This window comes from Salminus brasiliensis, chromosome 21 (assembly GCF_030463535.1).
Source record: "Salminus brasiliensis chromosome 21, fSalBra1.hap2, whole genome shotgun sequence".
Classification (NCBI taxonomy): Eukaryota; Metazoa; Chordata; class Actinopteri; order Characiformes; family Bryconidae; genus Salminus; species Salminus brasiliensis.
The window spans coordinates 29116838-29140241 of NC_132898.1; the positions used below are offsets into that span (position 1 = coordinate 29116838).

A 23404-nucleotide genomic window follows, 5' to 3' on the forward strand; every position below is an offset into this window, starting at 1 on the left:
TGCCATCAACGCAACAGATGGTCATCATCGTGATGTATGTTCTGTTTATTCCACTCCTGACGTAAGCTATCTGAGAATCTAGCACATTGCCAGATGTGTATCCAGCTGTACTGTTGGATGTGGGGTGATAAAAAAATAGATAATGATGAAAAATAGATATTTTGCAACACTGGATGTATGATGTGAGGAACGTTCTACACAGTTCTCACCTTCACACAGTAGTTGTTGATGAGCTAGGATATATTGGATGTGAGAAGTTTGCCTCCTCAGTTCTGCACTTGAGCAACAAGGCTAATGTACCTAAAGAGTAACGTTTTTGTAGCCTCTGTGCCTCAACTTGCCTCAACTTCCCAAACCTTCAGCTTCATGAACACTGAGGTCTTCATCCAGCCTGGAGTGAAAGTGAAGGAAATCACTGGTCTATGGTTGGAACCCAAGAACGGAACCATTAAAACATTGTTTTTTTGGGTCTTAATTGTTGCAAGATTGCAAGTTCAATCCCTGGTGATGCCACAGCCATCCATGGCCAAACATCCAAGGTCTCGCTCTCTCTCTCTGGGTGGTCCTTTTGGAGTGATGGAACCCAAAAACGGAACCATTAAAATATTGGATTTGAGATCCCAGATGGTCTAAGCATTGCCCCTAGCATTGGGAGATTGCAAGCTCAATCCCCAGTGAGTCCCAAAGAGCCTCAATGGCCTCACCATCTCTGGGTAAGCCTCTTCGTCCCAATGCTAGCAAATGTGGAGATCTGTGAAGGACAGCTATGTCGGGGTTGGAACCCAAGAACGGAACCATTAAAACATTGGTTTTTGGCTCTTAAGTGGTTTTAAGTGTTAAGAGATTGTGAGTTTAGTCCCAGGTGATGCCTCTCTGGGTGGTCCTCATGGAGATCTGTTAGCTGACGTAACAGAGTTGATAGTTGGCATCAAGTCCATTCTGCTGTCCCGTGACGGAACCATTAAAAATTTAGATTTGAGATCCCAGGTGGTCAAAGCATTGCCCCTAACATTGCAAGTTTAATCCCCAGTGATGCCACAGCCATCTGTGGCCAGAAATTCCAAAGATCCTAAATGGCCTTACCCTCTCTTGGTAACCCTCTCCATCCTAATGCTAGCAAATGTGGAGATCTGTTTGCTGACGTACTCGAGTTGACAGTGATGGATAGTTATTTTGAGGTTGGAACCCAAGAACAGAACCATTAAAACATTGGGTTTGGGGTTTTCGATCACTCTAAAGTGATCGAAGCATTGACCTCTCAGTGGTTGGATGTCCCCAAAGAGCCTAACTATCCTTGCTCTCTCTGGGTGACCCCCTGGGTCTCCCCATTACTGGAGACCAGTAGGCATCCAGCAGAGTTGACCGTTGGCATCCAGTGCATTTAGCTGGCCAGTGAAGGTCTGCTATGTTGGGGTTGGAACCCAAGAAAGGAACCACTGAACTATTGGTTTTGGAACCTTCCTTTAAAAGACGTCAAGTTCAAACCCTGGTGATGCCACCGCCGCCCACGGCTGGAGGTCCAGGAGAGAGCCTAACTGGCCTCGTTTTCTCTGAGTAGTAGAAGTAGTGGAAGTTGGGGTGTTGATTGAGTCCTGCTTTAAACTGACAGTTGGGTCTAGCAGTGGGCCAGATTGGGTCTAGCGCAGGTTAAGCAGGAAGAAGCAGTAGGCCTGGGCCGGGGAGGCTGCTTAACCTTTTAACCCAGGAGAAAGCGCAGCATGGCGTCCGTCTCAGGCTTAATTGGTGTTTGTTGCCAGGGGCTAAAAAGCTGTTCTGTCCTCCTCTGCGGTCTGGGCTGTACCACCTGCCAGAATGTAGGGGGAGGTGGTCTCGGTAAGTCATCGGTTTCCCACCTCAAGTGGACGAAGACTTAAGATCTGCGTTGGGCCGCTGAGGAAACCCCCTCAGTTCCTGCAGGGGGTTTTGGAATGTCCTTCTTTGTAGACCGTTGTCCGTGTTTGCACCACTTTTCCTGGCAAATCGTGCCTCCTGATATGGAATTTCTGTACCTGTATGATTTATCTGATCAATACGGTAAGTCCTGGTATGGTTTACTCTGGTACCTTTGAGTAGGCTTCTTGCTGAATAGTGTCCCTTTGCATCAGGAAGTTATAGAACTCTCTCTCTCTCTCTCTCTCGCGCTACTGCTCTCTCGCTCTCTGTCGCTCTCTCCCGCTTTCTTTCTTTCCCCTTCTCTTTTGTATACCCTGTAATCGATCTGCACTTAAGCCCCCAGAGAGATAATCAGTTTGTCAAAGCCTTGAATGGGCCTCCATCAATCCCCGGGCTCTGCATTGTGTACCTGTGATATCCCGGCGGCTCTGGGCTTTGTCATCTGAAACGTGTTTTGGAAATCAATTAAAGTGTCTCTCTTTGACTCCATCGAGCGAGAGGTGCAGGGAGAGATCCCTCAGGTGCCCGGAGAGAGAAAGAGAGAGAGAGAGAGAGAGAGAGAGAGAGAGAAAGGGATGAGTCCCTGAGGTGGAGAAAAGGTGAGGATTCAGACAGGCTGATTAGGCCCATCGTGCCTTCTCTAACAAGGGTTCTGCGAGCGGCGTTCCTCGGAGGACACGGGTGCACAGGACCGCTATATTCCCCACAGGGAGGCGGGGCCCTGGGGATTCTGAGCCCTGATTGGTTGGGTTTCCCGTCCTTCTGCTGAGCCCCTGACCCGTGCCTGCCTTCATTACTCATGTAGCCTGTTAACACCATGGTAACAGCATCCGTACCGTTCAGCGGCCTCCTTTCATTTCACTTGGTCGTTATTCTTTCTGCACTTCTGCTTCCTGTCTGATCTTCTTTCTGTCCTCATTCCCTGTCTGTCTTTCTGTCCCGACTTTAATTGTCTCTCTTTTGTCCTTGTCTTTTTCTTGTTTTCATTTTGTCTTTTTATTTGTCCTTCTGTTTTTATTTATTTTTTTCTCTTTTTTACTTTATTGTCTTTGTTTCTTGCTTTCATTCTGACTTTTAAATTATTGTTCTTTCCTTTGTTTATTCATTCTTTCATTTTTCTTTTTTGTTTTTTTTGCTTTCTTTTTGCCTTTCTTTCTATCTAGCTTTATTTTCTTTTTTTCTCTTTCTGATTTTATTTTGTCTTTTTAAAATTTCTTTCTTTATTTATTTAGTTTGCTTTTTTTTCTTCTTTTTCTTTTTTTCCCTTTTATTCAGACAGTTCTTTCATTATTTTTGTTCTTTGTCTTTTTCTGTTTTTCTGCTTTACAGCTTCTTTCCTCCTTTCCTTACTTTCTTTTTTTCTACTTCCGGAATATCTCTCTCTCTCTCTCTCTCTCTCTCTCTCTGTATCTCTCTCTCTCTGTGTATCTCTCTCTCTCTCTCTCTCTCTCTCTCTCTCCCTCTCTCTCTCTCTCCCTCTCCCTCTCTCTCTCTCTCCCTCTCTCCCTCTCTCTGTGTATCTCTCTCTCTCTCTCTCCCTCTCTCTCTCTCTCTCCCTCTCTCCCTCTCTCTGTTTTATTTCTGTTTTATTCTCTGTCTATATAAAGTGTGTCTTTCTATTTAATTTATTAAATAATGTTCTCAGCTAATTTTATCCTTAACTCTCTCTCTCGTTCTGTTGTTCTTCCACTTTGTCTTTCTTTCTCAGTCCTTCTTCATTTCCACTATCCAGCTTTCTCTCCTGTCACTCTCTCTCTCTCTCTCTCTCTCCCCCGTTGTCCCCTGGAAAGGAAGATGTAACAGGGCGTTTATCATTGTCTGCTGAAAGCTGGGGGGAGACACAGAGAGAGAGGCAGAGAGAGAGAGAGATGATGATAAAGCGAGGAAGTGTGAGGGCCGAGAGAGAGAGAGAGAGAGAGAGAAGCAACCTGGGAGGAAAAGCCCCCCCTCCCTTCTTCATGACACCGTTATCCTGGGCTAAGTGAAAGGAGGTGTGCTGACAGCAGGTGTGTGCGCTTTGATTAATGGAAAGAATGAATGATTGTGACAGGGCAGGTGACCAAACGGAGGGACGTGCATTTTCCCCGCAGCGCCCTTAAACAGCTGCCTCGCTCTGCATTCTGGGATACTTCCTGTGTTGCCGTAGGTGTGCCGGAGTCAGCAGACGACACACTTTCACCTCACGCTGCATAACCTGAGGCCGACCCCCGGGGGTGTAAATGAGATTCGGTGGAGCAGCATCTGAGAGCGCCGTCATCTGGTGTCCTGCAGGGGCCATTACTGGACATTGCTCCCAGCCACAGGCAGCAGTGCCGGCGCTCTCAGAAGGTAAATAAAGGCGTTGTGGAGCTGTTTTACAGAGGAACCTGAAAACAGCCCATAATATCTGACCCTTTATAAAACTCTCACTGAAACGCTCTGTTTTACCAGCGGGAGAACCGCAGAACCGCTCATCTCTCTCAGCTCTGAAGATCCCATTCAGGACAGAGTGGAAGCTAACGCTAATGTTAACACACACACACACACACTAGAAATTAGCTATACGATCTTATGCAAATTATCCATGAATTTCTAGTTTTTTGAAGCTTTAAAGAATTAAGAAATGTTAGATATGTCCATATTAATTAACCATTTCTATCATTCCATAATATAATAATATATTAATTAATATATAATAGTATATTCTATAAATATAATAATATACTGTTGTAAAACATCAAGAAAAAGCCCAAACTAAACATCAAACTTCATTTCTATGAAAATTTATGATGTCAAGGCAGGAAATCTTTATTTTTATTACATTCATAATAAAACTTTTACATTAATTTTTAATAAAATAGCGCATAATTATATTTTAAGTTTTGAGCAGAAGTTTATAGTGGATACAGAGAGAGAGAGAGAGAGATACAGAGCCTTGCTGCGGCTGAGGATTTTACCGCAGGACAGGTCATCAGCCAATTAAACCCCTGTCTGCTTCCTCTTTTCTCAGCGGCTCCCGACCAACCAGCACTCATCTTTAATCAGAACACACAGACGGCTCTAGTACAACTCCCTCCATCTCCCCTCTGTCCTTTTCCCCCTCCCTCGTCCCTCGTGTCTCGTCTCTCTCTTTTCTTTACGGGAATTTTTGGCCTCTTCCTATTCCCGTGCTTTCTGCTCTGTCTCTGGTTCTGATTCTCAGCCTCCTCTTTCTCTCTCTCTCTCTCTCTCTCTCTCTCGCCCCTCTCTTTCCCGCCCTCGTTGCCTCCCTTCGGCCCAAACACGGTGCCATTCAAATGCTAATGCCAAAGCCCAATTACGCTAGCGTGTGTGGTAATGTCTGTATCGGCACAGAGGAGATTTCTAAAGCCTATTGTGCCGAGACGCACCAGACTTTGGTGATTCATCCCCAGCCTCATCTTCACGCTCTTGTGTAATCAACTTCAGCCTAACATATGGCAAATAAGTCACCACCAGCACTACATATTCTCTGTGTTCGGAGCTGAGGCACTATGTGCCAAGTGCTATACCTCGCTATCTAGTGCCAGGTGTGGCGGTTTGCTGCCTGATTGGCGGTTTGAGAGGGTTCTGGCCCTAAGCAGAGGGACATGCAGGGCGCTATAAGGTAAAATAGTCCCCAAGGATCTTTCCTATTTACCACGGTTTCATCAAGATCAGCATTGCACCCAGAATCTCAGAAGACACTTGTGGTTTCACTAGTGGTTTTGGTTCACCACAGTAAGAAGATCAGACTTCGTAAGCTTCTCTTCGGTGCACAATTTCACATCAGACCACTTTGAAAGACTGTCTGCGTCCTAGAGTGTGTACATACCAATGAATCGCTCCTGAACAGCCTCCATACAAATGGACAACCCAATTTCCTCCCCAATTTTAGCCAATTACCCAACCCACTCATGAGAACTCATGCCTCCTCCCACACATCTACACCCAGCTACCGGTCCTTTTCGAACTGCTTGGCAACCTACGCTCTCTAAGCCATGTGCCGGGAACCCAGCTCTGAAGCATCGGCTAGCAGACAGCCAATGCCGGCCAGCGTCCCAAAGAAGTGATGTGAGGAGAGAGTGAGAGAGAGAGTGCTGTCTAAACACCCAGAGAGAGCAAGGCCAATTGTGCTCCCTCTGGCTCCGGCTCCTGATGGCAGGCAGCACGACCCATGAATCGAACCCGTGAACCATGAGTGGCAGTGCTCTAGTCCACTCTGAGCCTTTGGGTTGTTTTTGATGTATAAAGAATGCACATGTGACTTTGATTGGGGTAAAAAAAAAAAAAGCTTAGATGTTCGTTACGAATCCTATTTACCACCCTGTTATTTTACCTCAAAAAGAAGCACACTGATGTATCCTTTACGGAGGCAAGCTCTGCTTTCAGTGGCTAGTTTAGGACACCGTGACGAGCTATTAGAATTTTATAGCATGGTTTTAACACCGTAACAGAAACACTGTAATTATTCCAGAGTCTTACTAGATGTTGCTGTCCTCTCATTGTGTCCTCTCAGCGCGATGTGGTGTTAACAAGCTGAGTAGATTGTTGCTGGTTAGCTCTTAGCCTTCGCTTTAGACAATAGAGACCACCTGCTAGCGGTAGCTTTTAACCTAGTGTGAATTCCTGTTTCCCTCTGTGGCTTTGGCTTCATTGTGTGTTGAGTTTAAGGTCCCCGTCTGTTGACACTGGCACATGAAAAGCCATGGTCACGAGGCCTGGTTGCCATAGCAACCTGTATTTCTACAACTAGAGTTTTACTATTTTACCAGTTTTGACAAAGGGTCTCACTGGTGGGCTGGCTTTTTGTCAATTCTGGGGTGTAAATATAACGAGTCAAGATTTCTATGTAAAGGTTTTGGGGGTTTTGGAATTGGTCAGTTTTCCGGTTCTAGATTTGGTGATTCTGGATGGTCTTTAGAAGGACGGTTTGTCAGTTCCTTGCACGTAACTCTCAGTTCACATAAGCCAAAGTAAGTACAGTGAATCCCGCTAGGATTGGTGGTCTTGCTGCACGTGTGATTGAATGGAGCATGGAGTCGGAGTTAGTGCAGCCTCTTAAATGAGCGGAGCGGCGTATATTGACCGCGAGGTGTTTTCCGTTCGCATGGCCGCACGAGCCGGCCTGTGTTTTACAATTATCAAAACGTTCGAGTGCACGCCTCACTACGCATCCAGCACGCCTGCTTGCTCGCACTGTAAGCTGAGCTGGCTGCTGAAGCGTAGGCTTGATGGATATGCAGAGGATTTTTTTCTCCCCTCTGTTTGAAGAGGGGACGGATGATGTGGGCAGGAATAATCGTGGTGAGAAATGGCAGAGCGCTTGGTAAACAGGTTTGTAAGGAGGCCCTTCTTTTAAATGTTTGTGCTTCATCCATCACTGGCTGTAGTCCAATTCAGCTCTTTTTTTTCCTGGAGAGGTGCTGCGATTTAAGTGATTACTGAGGAGATCTGGGATTTATATCCAGTGTCTGTAGTTTTTGCAAGTCTGACGAGGGGCAATTCCAGAGCAAATTACCTTGTGTGATTCACTGAACCCAGAGCTCTCTCAATAAAAGTAGCTCTGGTCAAACTGACCTCATGATAATGTAATAACAACGCCTGATGATAGATGGCAAAACCTCTTTTCAGTGGCCGAAAGATGAGGCGTATTTTGCTTGGAATGGAGCGTGGTTTGACACAGTTTCTTCATCCTGAACCTTACCCTGTAATAAACGGCCTGTGAAATCCCTTACAGACTTACTCACCCCCCCGGCCCCCCGGCCCCCCGGCCCCCACCACCACCACCACCACTACTACCAATCATCCAGCTTGAATTGTGCCGAAATTTACCTTCCTTGTCAGCACAAAGGACCGAAACCGTAGACACCTTAGCCGCCGTCCTGCAGGTCTCTACCCAAGCGACCAGCTTGGCCCAGCCTCCTGCCATAGCACTAATGGAGTGGGGCTCTAGTGGGGAAAGGCCGTGGTGCAGTACCAGCACTCCTGGGGCCACCGATGATGTATGGCTCACTCTGGTTGTTGGCGACTGCGGTATGATTGATGGTCGTACCGGTGACGTCGTGTCCGGGGAGTAGCACTCTCGGCCGGCCGCCAGGTCACTGCCGGACATTCATCACCATCCACTTACACCTGCTGACCGCTTGCTACCTCAGGGATCCTCGAAACCTCAAGCCAACACATAAGCTGGTACACACATACCCACAGACAAGATGCTTGCAAGTGCATCACTAGCAGGGAGGTGCTGAACAGGGGAGGGGAGGGCGGAGCTTATGCTATGGACACGCCCATGACTTGGAACTTGTGATTTTTGTCAAATTTATATAGATCTGTATTTTGGTCGGCGTGTCCGGAAGGTTTAATGGAGTGAGCTGGTGTGCGTATGGTTCAGTCTCCATGGTAACACAGAATCATCACCACAGGTGGTGCTGTTTCTAGAACAGGACACCAGAACTTGGCTCCACATGTGGTTGCGGTAACCACTGCTGTTCTGACCTGTTCTGTTATGTACCCAAAAGAGCTTTCCACTGCTCGTTTCACCCCCCCACATCCCACTCCACCCACCCCACACACCCCCCCCCATCTGTCTGGGATTTAATAATGCCCTTAGCCTGGAAGGTTGCAGGAATCTCAGCACACCAATCTGGACACTTTAGACTGCACTTCAAGCGGCGGCTGCTGCTCAGGTCTGAGGGGATTTCTTCAGTGCTCTCTGAAGCATACAAATAAGAGTGCTAGTGCCCATCGCTGGAGGCATCTAGACAAATATAGGGGAGCAGAATGGACTGATTCCCGATTCTGGGATTCAAGGCCAAAGCAACTATGCCAGCGACTGCCCGCAAATGGAGCTGCAGAGTCGTGCTGTGGACCAGAAATCGGGGATTACTGAAATTACAGTAATTTTATTACTGTGTTTGGCTGCGATGCCACAAATATAATAACCCTTTTGTGCGCCTCCATTTGTTTGTGGGACGGCCAGTTGAATTGTTTTTAATTAATTCTCTGGATGTTTTTGCTGTCCAGATCCGACGAGCTGGACGGAATATAATCGGTTGCCTTGGAAAGAGCCTGCCTTGAAATTAAGAGCGAAAGGTGTTGCGTGTGGATTTTTATGGAACACTTTAGGATGTGCATAAACATTTTATGGCAGCAAAAGCCTCTCATCTCCAGTGCCAATCAAAAAATAAAAAATAAAAAAAAAGTGCAAGTGATTTACGTGGGGCTTATCAATGTGCGATCCGAGCTTTAGTGTCCTGCTTCCCCCTCAGGTGCCAGAATGACGGCGGTGCCATGCTAATTAGCCCGTCGTAACTTTCTGTTGGAGTTTCATCCAGGTTGTGTCTGACCGCCATAAGGGATGTGAGATACTGTGCTATTGATTTTAGCTTTTAACTGGAGACAGACAAGGAGCGCGAGAGTGCCCAGACGCTGCCTTTGAGGGATACACCTCACGTCATTTTGACCTAGCAAGTCCATTCATTCCTTCAAGGTGCAGCAATCGCTTCCATTTCTCACTTTTCCTTTTTTTTTTTTTAGCTTTTTTTTTTGGTCCAGCCCACCATGTGACCACCGCCCCCACACTGAAAGCGTTCAATCAAGAACCAAGCCTGGCGCCATCTGTCCTTTTTTTTTTTTTTTTAAATCGAAGAGTGTCCCCCGGTTGGAAGTAAAAGGAAGAACCTAAACCGCAACCTGAGAAAGTCTGTCCAGGCCAAAGGTGGCACCCGGGTCGAACCGTTACCGAGCCACTGAGCCTCTGAGCTGCAGCAGCTGGCAGCTAATTGGGCCCTGCAACTCACATTCACATTAGCTTACACAGTCCTTAAAAAGCCTGCCCTGCTCCAGCTATTGTGTGTCGGGGTTTTATGAGGTTTGTACTTGAGGAAAGCAGCTGACATTACTGCTGTGCTTTTACACTGCTGCTGCGTCCAGCCCGAAATCTATAGACGCTAAGAAGGGCAGCGGCCAAATGCTGAAAGGTGAATCTCCTCAGCAGCAGAGGATGTTCTACAAGGCCAAACAGATGCCCCCGACTGGATGAAGCGCTTGAAATAAATGTATAGGCTTCAGGGTTTACATCGATACTGACCTTTTTATTTATTGTAGCCCTACGGGCGACATACGGGTGCAGCTCGGATTGAGTGAACAAATGCGGCTGCCTGTACAGACCAGACCTCAGCGTCTTAGCTGCCTTGCCAGCCGGTACGTTGGGGTACGGGGTTGTACGGTGTGGAAATACGGAAGTTACACGAGCTGGAGTTTCTTTTGTGTTGCTCCTTTTAATAATAACGTAGCCACAGAGCATTATGCTAATGACTGAGGGGACATAGCGGTCCCTGTTGTATAGCTGTCAAACAGCATCTCCTCAGGAAAAACTAAAAGGAAGAGAGAGAAAGTAAAGTAATAAGATCTGTAACTTTTCTGAGGAATCGCTAAGTAGGACAAGGCGAGCTGAATTTGAAATGAACCGGCACAGCAGAGAGATCGAGAGCGCGGTGGAGCCGGATCGAACCTTCGGCTTCGGATGGCCTCCCATGCCCGGCAGTTATTTTCAGCTGGAGGACAAAGGTCGAGGGCAGGCAGATAATGTGGGTTGCCTGAGTTGAGCAACAGAGACGGAGTAACACCGCCAGTAATTACACCAACACGCCACGTTTATCGCCCGTTCATTTACCGCCCCTTAAAACTGCCCCCGAGCCGACCGCCTGTCTGGTCTTCAGAATGTCAGAAAGCTCTGCAAGACGCAGCTGAAGAAAAAAAAAAACTCGTCTCGGCTTTCGGCTCGGGTTCATTTCCGAAGCCAGCGTATAACAAGTCCTCCGAGAGATCTTGAAAGGTTAGCGCAAGGAAAGTTACTCTTAGCTTTAGCTATTAGCGCTAATGGCCCGCGTTCGTCGTGCCGCTCGTTCCGGTGTTCCCCGACGTGAAGATTTACCACCGCTAGTCTTTTTGTACTCTCACATGAACCCGCTGTGTCCGCCTCGCCTCCTGCAGATTTATTATGCCTTACCATTCTTTCAAATGAGATCTGAGCAATTAACCTAAGAGATTAGCAGCGGAGTGATTTATTCCCGAGCAGGCTGCCCTCTTTCTTTTGTCTGCTGATCCATTTCTTTTATATTTTTGGGCCTACCCAGCTGTTTCAAATGCAGGAGAGGCCACTAAAAGTTCTTCACTTGAACAGTTACGTAAGCTGGGGAGATTGCATTAACTTGTGAACTGCCCGAAGCGGCGAATGGAGCAAAGCGGCGTCGTTAGCTCTAGTGCGAAGGAAAACACACTCTGCCTTCAGAAAGGCTCTCTGTTGGCTCTTGATCCTTGTCTCAGTAGATGGAATGTTTTTCATTGCAGCTGCCCTTTGACCGGCCTGGACCGAACTATTTATATGTGTGTGTGTGTGTGTGTGTGTGTGTGTGTGTGTGCGCCTCGGTTAAAAAGTGAACTTTTCCCCATTGCTTTGTATGTATTGGAGGATACCCTTGCTCCAAACAGAGAGTGGTGGGCAGTTAGGCAGGCCGTGGACAGGAGCCCGCTCCCAGCACTGGGGAAGCGACCGCCTCTATTAGGTTCCCGCTGAAACCATGGAGAGAACATTGAGAATATTCTGGCCCGCTTCAGATTGGACTTGCTGATTAAACACAAAGTGGTGTTTTTGTCAGGCACTTTGTGTGGGTCTGCTGGTGTGTGCCAGGGCCTGTGTGCTTGCCTGTGTGTGTGTGTGTGTGGGGGTGTGTGTGTGTGTGTGTTTTGGTGTAGATTGATGCCGCCCTCATTACTCGATTAAAGTTGATTTGGTTTTTAAAATAACAATCGATTACATTTTAATTTGATTACGTCTCGATGAATCAGCTCTGATTAGTTGGCAGTTTGCGTGAGGATGCATATTTTAAATGCGGGTCCAGCTGGTCTTCTCTTATAGTAAGAGGCAGAACCTGATGGACACTCCCTTTTAATATGCAGTGTGTTATTCATGTATTAGAGCGCTCAGATGATGATTAGAACATAATTCTGAATAATCTTAATATTTGGTGTCGTTTGTTGTGATTAATTGCGACGCATTTGACTCTTAACATTTTTTTTCATATAAAAAGCTGAATTTTGTTGTGGCCGAAATGAATATATATATTATATTACATTAGATATGTATATATCACAAATAGTCACAAAAAACTCTCTTATTGTCGTGCTGTCATTATTATTGCTGTTTTTTACTTTTTGACTTTTACATTGTGCAAACATGATAATAAATGAGCCTATAGAATGAACTCATAGAAGTAACCTATAGAAGGAACCATTTGAAATAAGCCTGTAGAAATGAGCCTATAGGTATGAGCCTATAGAAATGAGCCTACAGAATGAGCCTATAGAATGAATCTTTTGAAATAAGTCAGTAGAAATGAGCCTATAGGTATGAATCTGTAGAATGAATCTTTTGAAATAAGCCAATAGAAATGAGCCTATAGGTATGAATCTGTAGAATGAATCTTTTGAAAAAAGCCTATAGAAATGAGCCCATAGAAATGAACCTATAGAAATGAGACTATAGAATGAACCTATAAAACAAATCTTTTGAAATGAGCCTATAGGAATGAGCCTCTAGAAATGAGCCTATAGAAATGAACCTATATGAATGAGCCTCTAGAAATGAACCTGTAGAAATGAACCTATATGAATGAGCCTCTAGAAATGAACCTGTAGAAATGAACCTATATGAATGAGCCTCTAGAAATGAACCTGTAGAAATGAACCTATATGAATGAGCCTCTAGAAATGAACCTGTAGAAATGAACCTATATGAATGAGCCTCTAGAAATGAACCTATATGAATGAGCCTCTAGAAATGAACCTGTAGAAATGAACCTATATGAATGAGCCTCTAGAAATGAACCTATATGAATGAGCCTCTAGAAATGAACCTGTAGAAATGAGCCTATATGAATGAGCCTGTAGAAATGAGCCTCTAGAAATGAACCTATAGGAATGAGCCTGTAGAAATGAGCCTGTAGAAATGAGCCTATAGGTATGAGCCTCTAGAAATGAACCTATAGAAATGAGCCTGTAGAAATTAGCATGTAGAAATGAGCCTATAGGAATGAGCCTGTAGAAATTAGCCTGTAGAAATGAGCCTATAGGAATGAGCCTATAGGAATGAGCCTATAGGAATGAGCCTATAAGAATGAGCCTATAAGAATGACAGTGAATCTTTTGACCGTGAATTCCACAGATTTTTCTGTCTCCTGTAAAGACGCTCATTTTCATTTCCAAATGAAACCAGGTCTGTGCTGATGGAAGCTGAAGCATGCTGACCACAATTACATCCTAACAAGGTCAGCACAGATCCAGACGGAGGTGTGAGAAGACGGAGTGTCACTGTGTTCCACTAGTAATAAAGGTGTTCATCACCGGCTCAATGGCTCAATTCCTCCACCAGTTAAAAGGTCCTTAACGTATCTGCTGCGATGTTCAGCCTGATGAAAAGCTTTCACTGCCCATGAGGCGAGGAGCGTTTGGCAGGGCAGAGATGCCGGCTCAGCTGTGTCCGTTGTGAGGATAAGCGGGAGAGGAAAAGGAGGATTTTGAAGCCGGATTCGAGACAGATGGGAAGATTGTGGAGCTGGAGAGAGAAATGTACTGAGTAGGGCCTAAAGGCCTGGCATTAAGCTGTGTGTTTGGTTATTCTTCATAATAGCTTCCTGAAATTTGTCTTCATACGCAGCGTTTAAAGAGTTACTGTCGGTGCTTTATCACCGGGATTTCTGCTGATGCCGGTCGGTGTGTTTGTGGAATCTTAATATCGGCCAGTCTGATGAGCCAAGCGAAGTATCAGTGAGGCCCTAGTATCGAGTTAGAGGGAAGTGAGAGCTCGGGTGACGGCGACATGCTCCTCTCTCCTTTTAGTTGCCTGGGTGTATCGAGCGACACTGGCGAGGCTTGATTAGCCGTGTGCTGGCTGTAATGGGATCTGTGCATTTAGCACATTTGCTGCTGTTAGCTGGCAGACTGCTCCCAGACACCCTTCACTGTTCTGTCATTTACTCTACAGGCCAATGCAGTCGTCTGACTGGGGGGGCGGGGGGGGCGGGGGATTGACCTTCCACCCACCCCTGGGTCTGCCACTCTAGGAGGTATTTCTCTTTGGAAAGATTGTGTAGTTCCATTTAGCTCTTTATGGGGACCTACATTAACTGAAAGCATGAAAAGACTGACATTGTGGGGACGTCTCAGTCCCAACAAAACAGTTTGTCCTGTCCTCAAAAAAAAAAAAAAAAAACTATTTTTATTTGACAGAATAACAGAAACACACCTGTGACCTGTGTCATGTGTGTGTGGTCATGTATTTGGCTAATTGTGGGGACATTATTGGTACTCAGATTGATGGAAAACATGAAAAGGTTAGGGACATTTGAGGACATTATGGGACACATTAATATTTTTTTTTTTACTATTTTTATTTTAAAACAAAAACACATGTGTAACACCTGTTACCTGTGTCACTTGTGTGTGTGTGGCCATGTAATTAGCTCACTGTGGGGGCCTAAGATGGACAACAGGAAAAGGTTGACATTATGGGGACATCTGGTCAAAAAAAGCCATGTATTAAGCTTTTTAATTTTTTGGTGTATTATTACAAATTGTATTGTGTGAGTGTATTTGTTATGTATTTAGCTCTTTTTGGGGACTCAGATTGAAGGAAACCATGATAAGGTTCACATTAATGGGACACCAGGCTGGTCCCCACAAGGATTTATGTAAAAATTCATATCTTTATGCATGTATTTAGCTCTTTTTGGGGACTTAGATGGTCACAGTGTCACAATCAGAGGTCAATAGACTGTGAGTAGTGGTCAGTGTGAAGAGGTGGCATTGGGCATTGACAGTTTGTAGGTAGAGAGAGTGATTGAGGGTAAGAGAGAGAAAGAAAGAGATACCCTGAAGATAATTTGAGGAAAATATGCAGAAAGAGGACCGGACCAGAGGGAACATTAGAGAGAGAGGAGACAGTGAGAGAGGACAAATAGAAAGACAGACAGACAAAGCGAGAGAGAGCGAGAGAGATGTGACAGGTGGACTTTAAGTCTCATTAATGGCGCTGAACGGAGGGAGTGGAGGAAGCAGCGGCAGCAGCGCAGTATGGGGTCTTGCTAATGTAGCCGGCATGTCCTGAAGGCCCCCTGCTGCTGCCACCGCCACTGTATGTGTGTGTGTGAGTCTATCTGTCTGTCTGTCTGCCTGTCTGTGTGAGTCCTCCTAAAGCCCCCCCTGCTGCCCCATATCATCCCCTGTCTGCAGGCCTGATGCTCACTGTTGAAATATGGGTACTTTTCACAGAGCTGTATGTGTGTGTGTGTGTGTGTGTGTGTGTGTGTGTGTGTGTGTGTGTGTGCGTGGCGAACACACTTCCGAGGTAAAAGTGAGGAAGCCCATCACCTCCTTGCGTAATTAAACACATATCGTTATATCTGTGAAACGGTACTGTGTAAAGGACCCTCCTGTGTGCCGCACTTCATAAATAGAGCAGAAGCTTTTTTATCTTATTCCTGATTTAACTGGGAGATGTCAAAGTTACCACCAGCGATAACAAAGACACGCTGTAATAAATTATATCACACATTCCACAATATACTGTATTATAATATGAACGGTTTCCCGCTGGGAGCTCATTGGAACTCAGTGCAAATCCAGTGTGAATGTGGGAATTCGAAACTTTTGCCTCTGCATTATCATATTCAACAAACATCCTTTCTTTTCACCACTGACATTAAAATTATTCAATAATGTCGGCTCAAAACTAGCTGATACAGAATATACACTACATTGACAAAAGTATTGGGACACCTACATATTACACCGACACGAGCGTTTATGACATCCTATTCTAAAACCCTATGCAGCTTTAACAGAACTTCTTTAACTACAGAAAATAATGTGGTTAATGACAACTACACCAACACAAATCAAGTAATTACAAATAACTACACAATACATTGCAATTAATCATAATTAATTACAAAAATAATGTGATTCATCAAAATATTCACAAAATAATGCAATTAATTATGATTACCTACAAAAACGATTGTGACTAATCGTAATTCACTAAAACACAATGTGCTTAATGACGACTGCCCCAAAATAATGCAATTATTTACATTTAACTACATAACAATATTGTAATTAATTACAGTTAATTACATAAAAAATGCAATTTATCATGATAATGACACAAAATAATGTGATTAATCAAAATCTACACTAATTCACTAAACACAATGTGCTTAATGACGACTGCCCCAAAATAATGCAATTAATTACATTTAACTACATAATAATGTAATTAATTACAGTTAATTACATAAAAATGCAATTTATTATGATAACTACACAAAATAATGCAGTTAGTCATGATTAACCACAAAGATAATGTGATTAATCATGATTACCTACAGAAAATAGTGATTAATCATAAGTTACCAAACAAAATATTTTTCTATTGTGATTAGTCATGATTAACTGCAAAAAATAATAATTAGCTACACAACCATGATTGATCATGGTTAACTACACAAAATAATGCAATTAATCATGAATACTTACAGAAAATAGTGTGATTAATCCTAATTAACTATAACACAATGTGATTAATGATGACTACACCAAAATAATGCAATTAATTACAGGTAACTACATAAAATAATGTAATTAATTACAGTTAACTACATAAAATCATGCGATTTATCATGATTAACTACAAAGATAATGCGATTAATCATAATTCCCTGCAGAAAATAGTGATTAATCATAAGTTACCAAACAAAATATTTATTCTATAGTGATTAGTCATGATTAACTGCAGAAAATAATGTGCTAAATAATAATTAGCTACACAAACTGAAGTGATTTATCATGGTTAACTACACAAAATAATGCAATTAATCATGAATACCTGCAGAAAGTGGTGTGATTAATTATAATTAACTATAACACAACATGATTAATGACAACTACACCAAAAGAATGCAATTAATTACATTTAACTACATAAAACAATGTAATCAATTACAGTTAACTACATAAAATAATGTGATTAATTACAGTTAACTACACAAAACATGCAATTTATCATGATTAACTACAAATATAATGTGATTAATCATAATCCCCTGCTGAAAATAGTGATTAATCATAAGTTACTATACAAAGTATTTATTCTATTGTGATTAGCTACACAACCTGAAGTGATTAATCATGGTTTACTACACAAGAAACCAGTCAGTCATGGTTAACTACGCAAAATAATGCAGTTAGTGAAGATGTAATATTATTCCGAATATTATTCTTAATCATATCTAACTACACACAATAATGCCATTAATCACGATTAGCCCTAATATTTACATTTCCATAGTGCAGCAAAATGAGAGCAGTAACTCTGGACCTCTAAGGGTTAAATGGCATCATTGTCAGCATATTATTCATTGTGTGGCTCCCGCTGCGCTACTGTATTCCAGCACAATGGTGGTGTGAAGAAATATTCCACTAGAATAGAATGTGTTAGATTACACATGTATTGAAGGGCTCACACAGCAGTGCTTCCCTCATGCACACACCAGTCTCTCCCCTCGTAAAACTCTCAGCTCTGCCGAAGCTAAGCCCACTGGTTAGAAATGGATTTCTCTGATCCCCTCCTAAATGCGCCTCAGTCTGTGTATTGGCGCAGATAAGTTTAAACAGGTGAGCTGGAGCGATAGCAGATGTTGACAACACTGTCCTTCTCTCCAACTAGGCTTGGCAGCAGCAGAGCAGGTTTCCACAGGCCCAGTTAGGCCCTGTCTGCTGCTACGGCTTAACAAATGGACGGGCCGAACTGAGAGCTTTTAAAATTTGTAGTATTTATTTATTTATAGTTTTTAATAGAAAACTAGAAAAGCTGGAAAGGTTCTTGAAGGAAACACAGAATGGTATACCAAGAGGTTGCTATGGGGCTGCTCGGTGGTAATTGTGGTGTTGCACTGTAGAGTTGTTTCATGGTTGCTAAGTGGTTGCTAGATGGTTACCATGGAGGTTTCTATACTGTTGTACATAGCTGCTATGCTATGGTTCAACTATGGGGTAGCACAACACACCTGAGACACCATGGAAACCACCTGGGAAATTATATTATGTATATTTGCCTCGCAACACCCTAGCAATCACTGAACTACACCACAGCAACCATGTAACGTTTGATAGCGACCACCTTGCAACACTAAAGCACCCATCTAGCAACCACTTTGCAACTGCTTAGCAACATCCTCGCAGTTACTTAGCAACGTCATAGCAACCACCTACAGAAAATGGTATCACACTGTTGATCACATAGCAATATCCTAGCAACTGCTTTGGAAGTGGGTACCACTTAGGCTGTGCTTCCTCCAGGAAATGGACTTTTCTAGTTTGCGTTAGACATATCCTAACACACACACACACACACACACACACACATATATATATATATGCTGTTCCGCCTTCAAATCAGAGTGTTTAATTGAGCGTCTGAAACCATCCATGAACTGATGCAATTGCCGGCCCTCTACAAACAGAGAGAGAGAGAGAGAGAGAGAGAGAGAGAGAGAGAGAGAGAGAGAGAGAGAGAGAGAGAGAGAGAGATCCTTAATGGCTCCAATTCATTTAAAAGCAAGGAGTCGCTGAAAGTCATTGAGAAGCGCACAATTTAAGCGCAGTCCGGCCCTTTTGATGGATAATCCGTTCGTAAAGATTCAGAGCGTGTTTTTCCTCTTCCATGTTTCGCAGGCCCCTACAGGCGAATCTCAGTCTTCAACTCCAGGCTGAGGCCTTCATCACGTCTCTCTGAAGCCACGGAGCGACAAAAGCTCGCTCCTCTTCTTCCCTCGCTTCTGATGGAGGATCGCACGAGCCGCTTGAAAGCCCTCTGAGGGGGGTTTTAGATTCGGGCTCTCCAGCTGGCTTGGAAGGCTGCTGTGGCCTTTCACAGGCAAAGCGAAGCAAGTGATGAAGGAAACAACGAGGCGGCTTTGCTGTTTTGGGCTTGAAGGGGGAAGTAGTTGGGGGGGAAATCAAATGTATGCCGTTTTCACTCGATGTGGAATCTGGACGGTCGGCCGAGGAGGGTGTGCTTCCGTAGTTTAGCACTGTTAGGAGTCTAACGTTACTAGTGCAGTACTCACGTACTTGAGGCTAAGCTCTCGAGGTGCCAGTGTTCAGTTTCTGAAATGGCAGTAGCTGTATTTCCTCACTGGAAGAACATGAGTGATTAGCCATCTCCTTTGAGAACTCACTGGTCACTCCTTCTACAGAAGCTGGAAGTCTTGGTGTAGTCATGGATGATTAGTTATTGTTCTCAAGTCATGTTGCAAACGTAACTCGGTCCTGCAGATTCCTCCTGTACAACATCCGGAGAATTCGACCCTTCCTCTCTAGAGAGTCGCCCAGGTGCTTGTTCAGTCTCTCGTCACTTCAAGACTTGACTACTGCAGCTCTCTTCTGGCTGGTCTCCCTCTGCGCACCATCAGGCCCCAGCAACTTATCCAGAATGCAGCGGCACGGGTCGTCTTCAACGTTCCTAAATTCAGCCATGTTCATCTCCACTGCTGTGTTCTCTCTTCACTGGCTTCCTGTAGTAGCTGCCCGCATCAGATTCAGAACCCTGACTGGACCAGCCAGCTCCTCCGTACTTGATGGCAATGGTCAAAAGCTGATCCACACCTAGAGCCCTTCCAGCTTCAAGTACGGCTCGGCTCGACCCGCCATCCCTCAAAATCCACGGAAGACGAGCGTCCAGGCTTTTTTCTGTCCTGCACCGAAGTGGTGGAGTCCAACCCTCGCTGTCTTCAAACCCAGACTGAAAACCCTCCTTCAGAGAGTACTTGGTTCTTGATGGTGATGTTGGTGGAAGGAAAAATGGGCAGACAGAAGAATCTCAGACACTTTGAAAAGGGTCATATTGTAATGACTAGACGACTGGAGGGTCAGAGCATCTCCGAAACATCAGACAGGTCTTGTGGGCTGTTTCTGGTCCCTGGTATGTAGTGGTCGGGTCGATACCTACCAAAAGCTGTCCAATGAAGGATGGCCGGTGAACCAGCAACAGGGTCATGGGCACCTTAAGGCTCACTGATACTCATGGAGGCCTCACCTCCCTACTTACAGGACCTACTTAAAAGGATCTGATGATAGCGTTTTGGTGCCAGGGGACATATATTCAATATTAGGCAGGTGGTGTTAATGTTACGGGTGATCGGTGTGTGTGTGTGTGTGTGTACATATAGCTTTTTAACAAAACTAAAAAAGCCAGCATTGCAGACCAAACTTTGGAGAGAGGGAAGCAACTGTGCAGAGTTTTATTCTGGGAGAGTAAATATATTATATAGAATGGAGGGGGGGGGGGGGGTGAGGGAGAGGGGTGGGCCTGTAGAGGGAGCGGAGTATTGTGTAATGCGAGTAGCCTGTGTGCTGGTGATAAGGAGAGGGTCAGTTAGTTATGTAACAGAGCCAGTGTGTGTGGAGGCTCTAATTAGACTCTGAGAGCAAGAGAGAGAATTGGGGGTGGGACGAAACACCTCTGGCTCATCAGATTTGTAAATGTGTGTGTACTGTATGCATTTGTGTGCATTATTTAATGTTTGTGGATGTGTGTGTGTGTGTGGCATCCTTACACATGGTTTTTATTTCCAGCTCTTATGGCTCCCACAGCTGTAGGCCGGAGTGTATAGGCCAGTGACTGGGTCACTGAATGTGCTGCAGCATTGGGGAGCTGCTGGCCTTTTGTAGGCCGTATTGAGCGTCCACCATATGCTGGAGTGTAGGGAAAATGAGTGTCCAGTCAGGCTGCTGACCTGCTGCCTGAGACTCCCGAGAGATCCAACATTTGATTGACTGCCTTGACTGAAGCCCCCCCCCCGCCCTATATACATATATTCAGCTACAGAAAAAGTGAAGAGACCACCCTACATGATCAGTTTCTCTGGTTTTACTATCTATAGGCAGTGTGTTTAGAGAAATAATGGACAATGGACAATAACAATTTCCCCTAAATTCCAAATAAAAATATTGTTATTTAGAGCATTTATTCATTTGCAGAAATGACAACTGCTCAAAAACAACTGCTCAAATAATGCATAGAAATGATTATAATAATTCTAATGCAAATAACTGCTTAAACTCATTATAATGCAAATAAATTATTATAATAATTATAATTCAAATTTAAACAACACAGCACTAATATTTGATAAAAATCACGATGATGAAATAACCTCGACGGCCAATCACAGCTCTCATGTCTTGGCAGGCTCTCCACTAGTCTTTCACAGCGCTGTTGGGAAACTTTATGACATTCATAGTTTATTGGCAGCAGCACATTGGGTAGAAAAAGGTGAAAATTCAACAAAACAATATAATATAATAATAATGATAATAAGTAAAGTTTAATCTGGATCTTCTACCTTTTGGAGGGAGTGTATTGTGACTGGGGTGCCCAAACTTTTGAAGGCCACTGTACGCATTAAAACCCTTGGTTTACCACCAATGGTAGCTGCACGAGAGACTCCAGCCTGAGAGGAGGATGGTGGACACGGTGCTACAAAGTGGGGTGTGTGTTTCTCGGCGGTCCCGCTTCATGGAAGGCCTGTGTATCGATGTGCATCACACGCGCTCACTCTGTGCTTGGATGCATTTTTTATGACGAGACACTTTTGACAGCAGATGTGAGGAGAAAGAGAGGCTGGCTACCCAGGGGAGTCCGCTACCTGCGTCCAGAGACCAACGCTGGTGTTGTTGGACTGTACCACTGCAGTCTTTAAAGGGGCGGGAGAGGGGGGTGGACTGAACCACTTTACAGTATAGAGCTTTTGAATCCCGAACTTCACCTACTTTCCTTCTCTTCTGTGCATCTTTGCTGGGCATTCTGGGTATTCGTTGCTCATTCATGCGCTCTGTCTCTCTCTCGAATCTCCTCGTATCAGCCTGCCTTGATTTCTTCAGGCCCAGGGACATGCTGGATGTGTTTGAGGAGATCAGAGCAGGTCTTGCTGTTCTGTTCTCCGTGTCCTGCTCCCCGGGGCTGTGTTCCCTCCACCTTCAGTCTTTCTTAACTCTCTCCGTCTCTCCTGAGAGCGGCATGCTGGGTAACATGAAAGGAAAACAAAGACGGCCCTCGCTGCACCTACTGCTGGAGAAGAAGACAGAAGGACAGATGGAGAGTTGGGAGGTGGGGAAAATGAGAATGCCATTGGACATCTCAACACGCTTGGAGGAGAACTGTAGTCACCAGCTGTGTTATGGGCTGGCTAGCGGCACACTTGGGCTACATTCACACAGCAGGTAAAGTGGCCTGATCAAATCCAGTGGGTTTTTTGGGCTGTTTATACTTTATATTTATATTTTTATAATATTATTATTATATGTTCAAGCTCACTTTAAAAAGACACCTCCCACTTCCTTGGTTTGCGTCCTCGGTTTCTTTAAGCTTCACTTGTAGCCTTTTATATTTTCCTTCGGCTCTGTAGTGCCCCCCCATGCACCCCCGCAGCAGTGTTCAGACATTTATTTTTTTATTGTTATTTATATTTTAACCCAATTTTTCACCCTATTTTTGTGCTGAGGCAGAAAACCCATCCTGCTAGTGTCAAGACCTTGGGAGGGTGGGTTTTTACTGGCTCAGCCAAAAATTGGGACTAGCACATGCTAGCAGCCACCGCCTCTTATCGACCTGCTGCTGATGCAGCATCACTAGGCAGCCAACAGTCTTGGAGGAAAGCTAAGGGATAAGGGAAAGATAAGGTAGAGAGTGCCATCTACCTACCTATCCACCCACCCACACACAGCATAGCCAATTGTGCTCCTTCTGGCTCCGGCTGCTAATGACAAAGCTGTATTTTCAAAAGAGACTAGAAAATGAATGTAAAATTAGCAAAGCAGGAAGTGAAAATGAGAGAAATAGGAGGAAAGAAAGGAAATCATTTAAAGAATGAAAACGAAAATCAAAAAAAAAATTATTTGAAGCTTATTCTTGTGTAAATTTGACTTATTTCCAAAACTGTTGCCCAGATAAAACTGACAAAGCTGATAAAACCACCCTCACCACAGGCCATCAAATCTCTCAGGCCCTGACTTGCGTTATTTACCACAACGAGCCCTGTCGGACATGTCGTTGCGGCCTACAGGGCTGTCTTGATTGAGCGTAAGTGAGCACAGTAGGAGAACCGTCATACACTAGAGCTGGTTGCGAGGTTTCTTCAGCCTTGGCTGGTGCCTTGCCTTTGCGACTCAGTAGAAGTGTGTGATGGTAGGTAGCAGTAGAGTGGGACAGGGCCTGTAGAGGAGGTGCAGTAGCAGTGGAAAAGTGCCTCCAGCTCTTTATTACACTGGTGAGCTGGACCCCAGCTAATTAGTTATTAGATTGCAAAGATGTGCAGGAACAAGCTCTAATTAGGTTAGTGGCTTCTGAAATGAAAGGTCTTAATGCACTAGCCCCGTTCTACTGGCGAGGCTGAGCGAATGTGATTCGGCCGCC

General features: G+C 44.5%; 1 protein-coding gene across 3 annotated transcripts in view; it reads left to right on the plus strand.

Annotated features, from left to right (window-relative positions):
- Positions 1-23404, plus strand: part of ptprga (protein tyrosine phosphatase receptor type Ga) — a 366588-nt gene that overhangs the window by 154180 nt on the left and 189004 nt on the right. The window contains exon 1 of one of the 3 annotated variants that reach the window (XM_072666505.1): positions 22150-22212. The exons of the other annotated variants lie outside the window; for them this stretch is intronic. Coding sequence (XP_072522606.1) covers positions 22170-22212 — 43 coding nt within the window. The 5' untranslated portion in view covers positions 22150-22169. Of the gene's footprint in view, positions 1-22149; positions 22213-23404 lie in introns of those variants that run through there. 3 annotated transcript variants of the gene reach the window in all.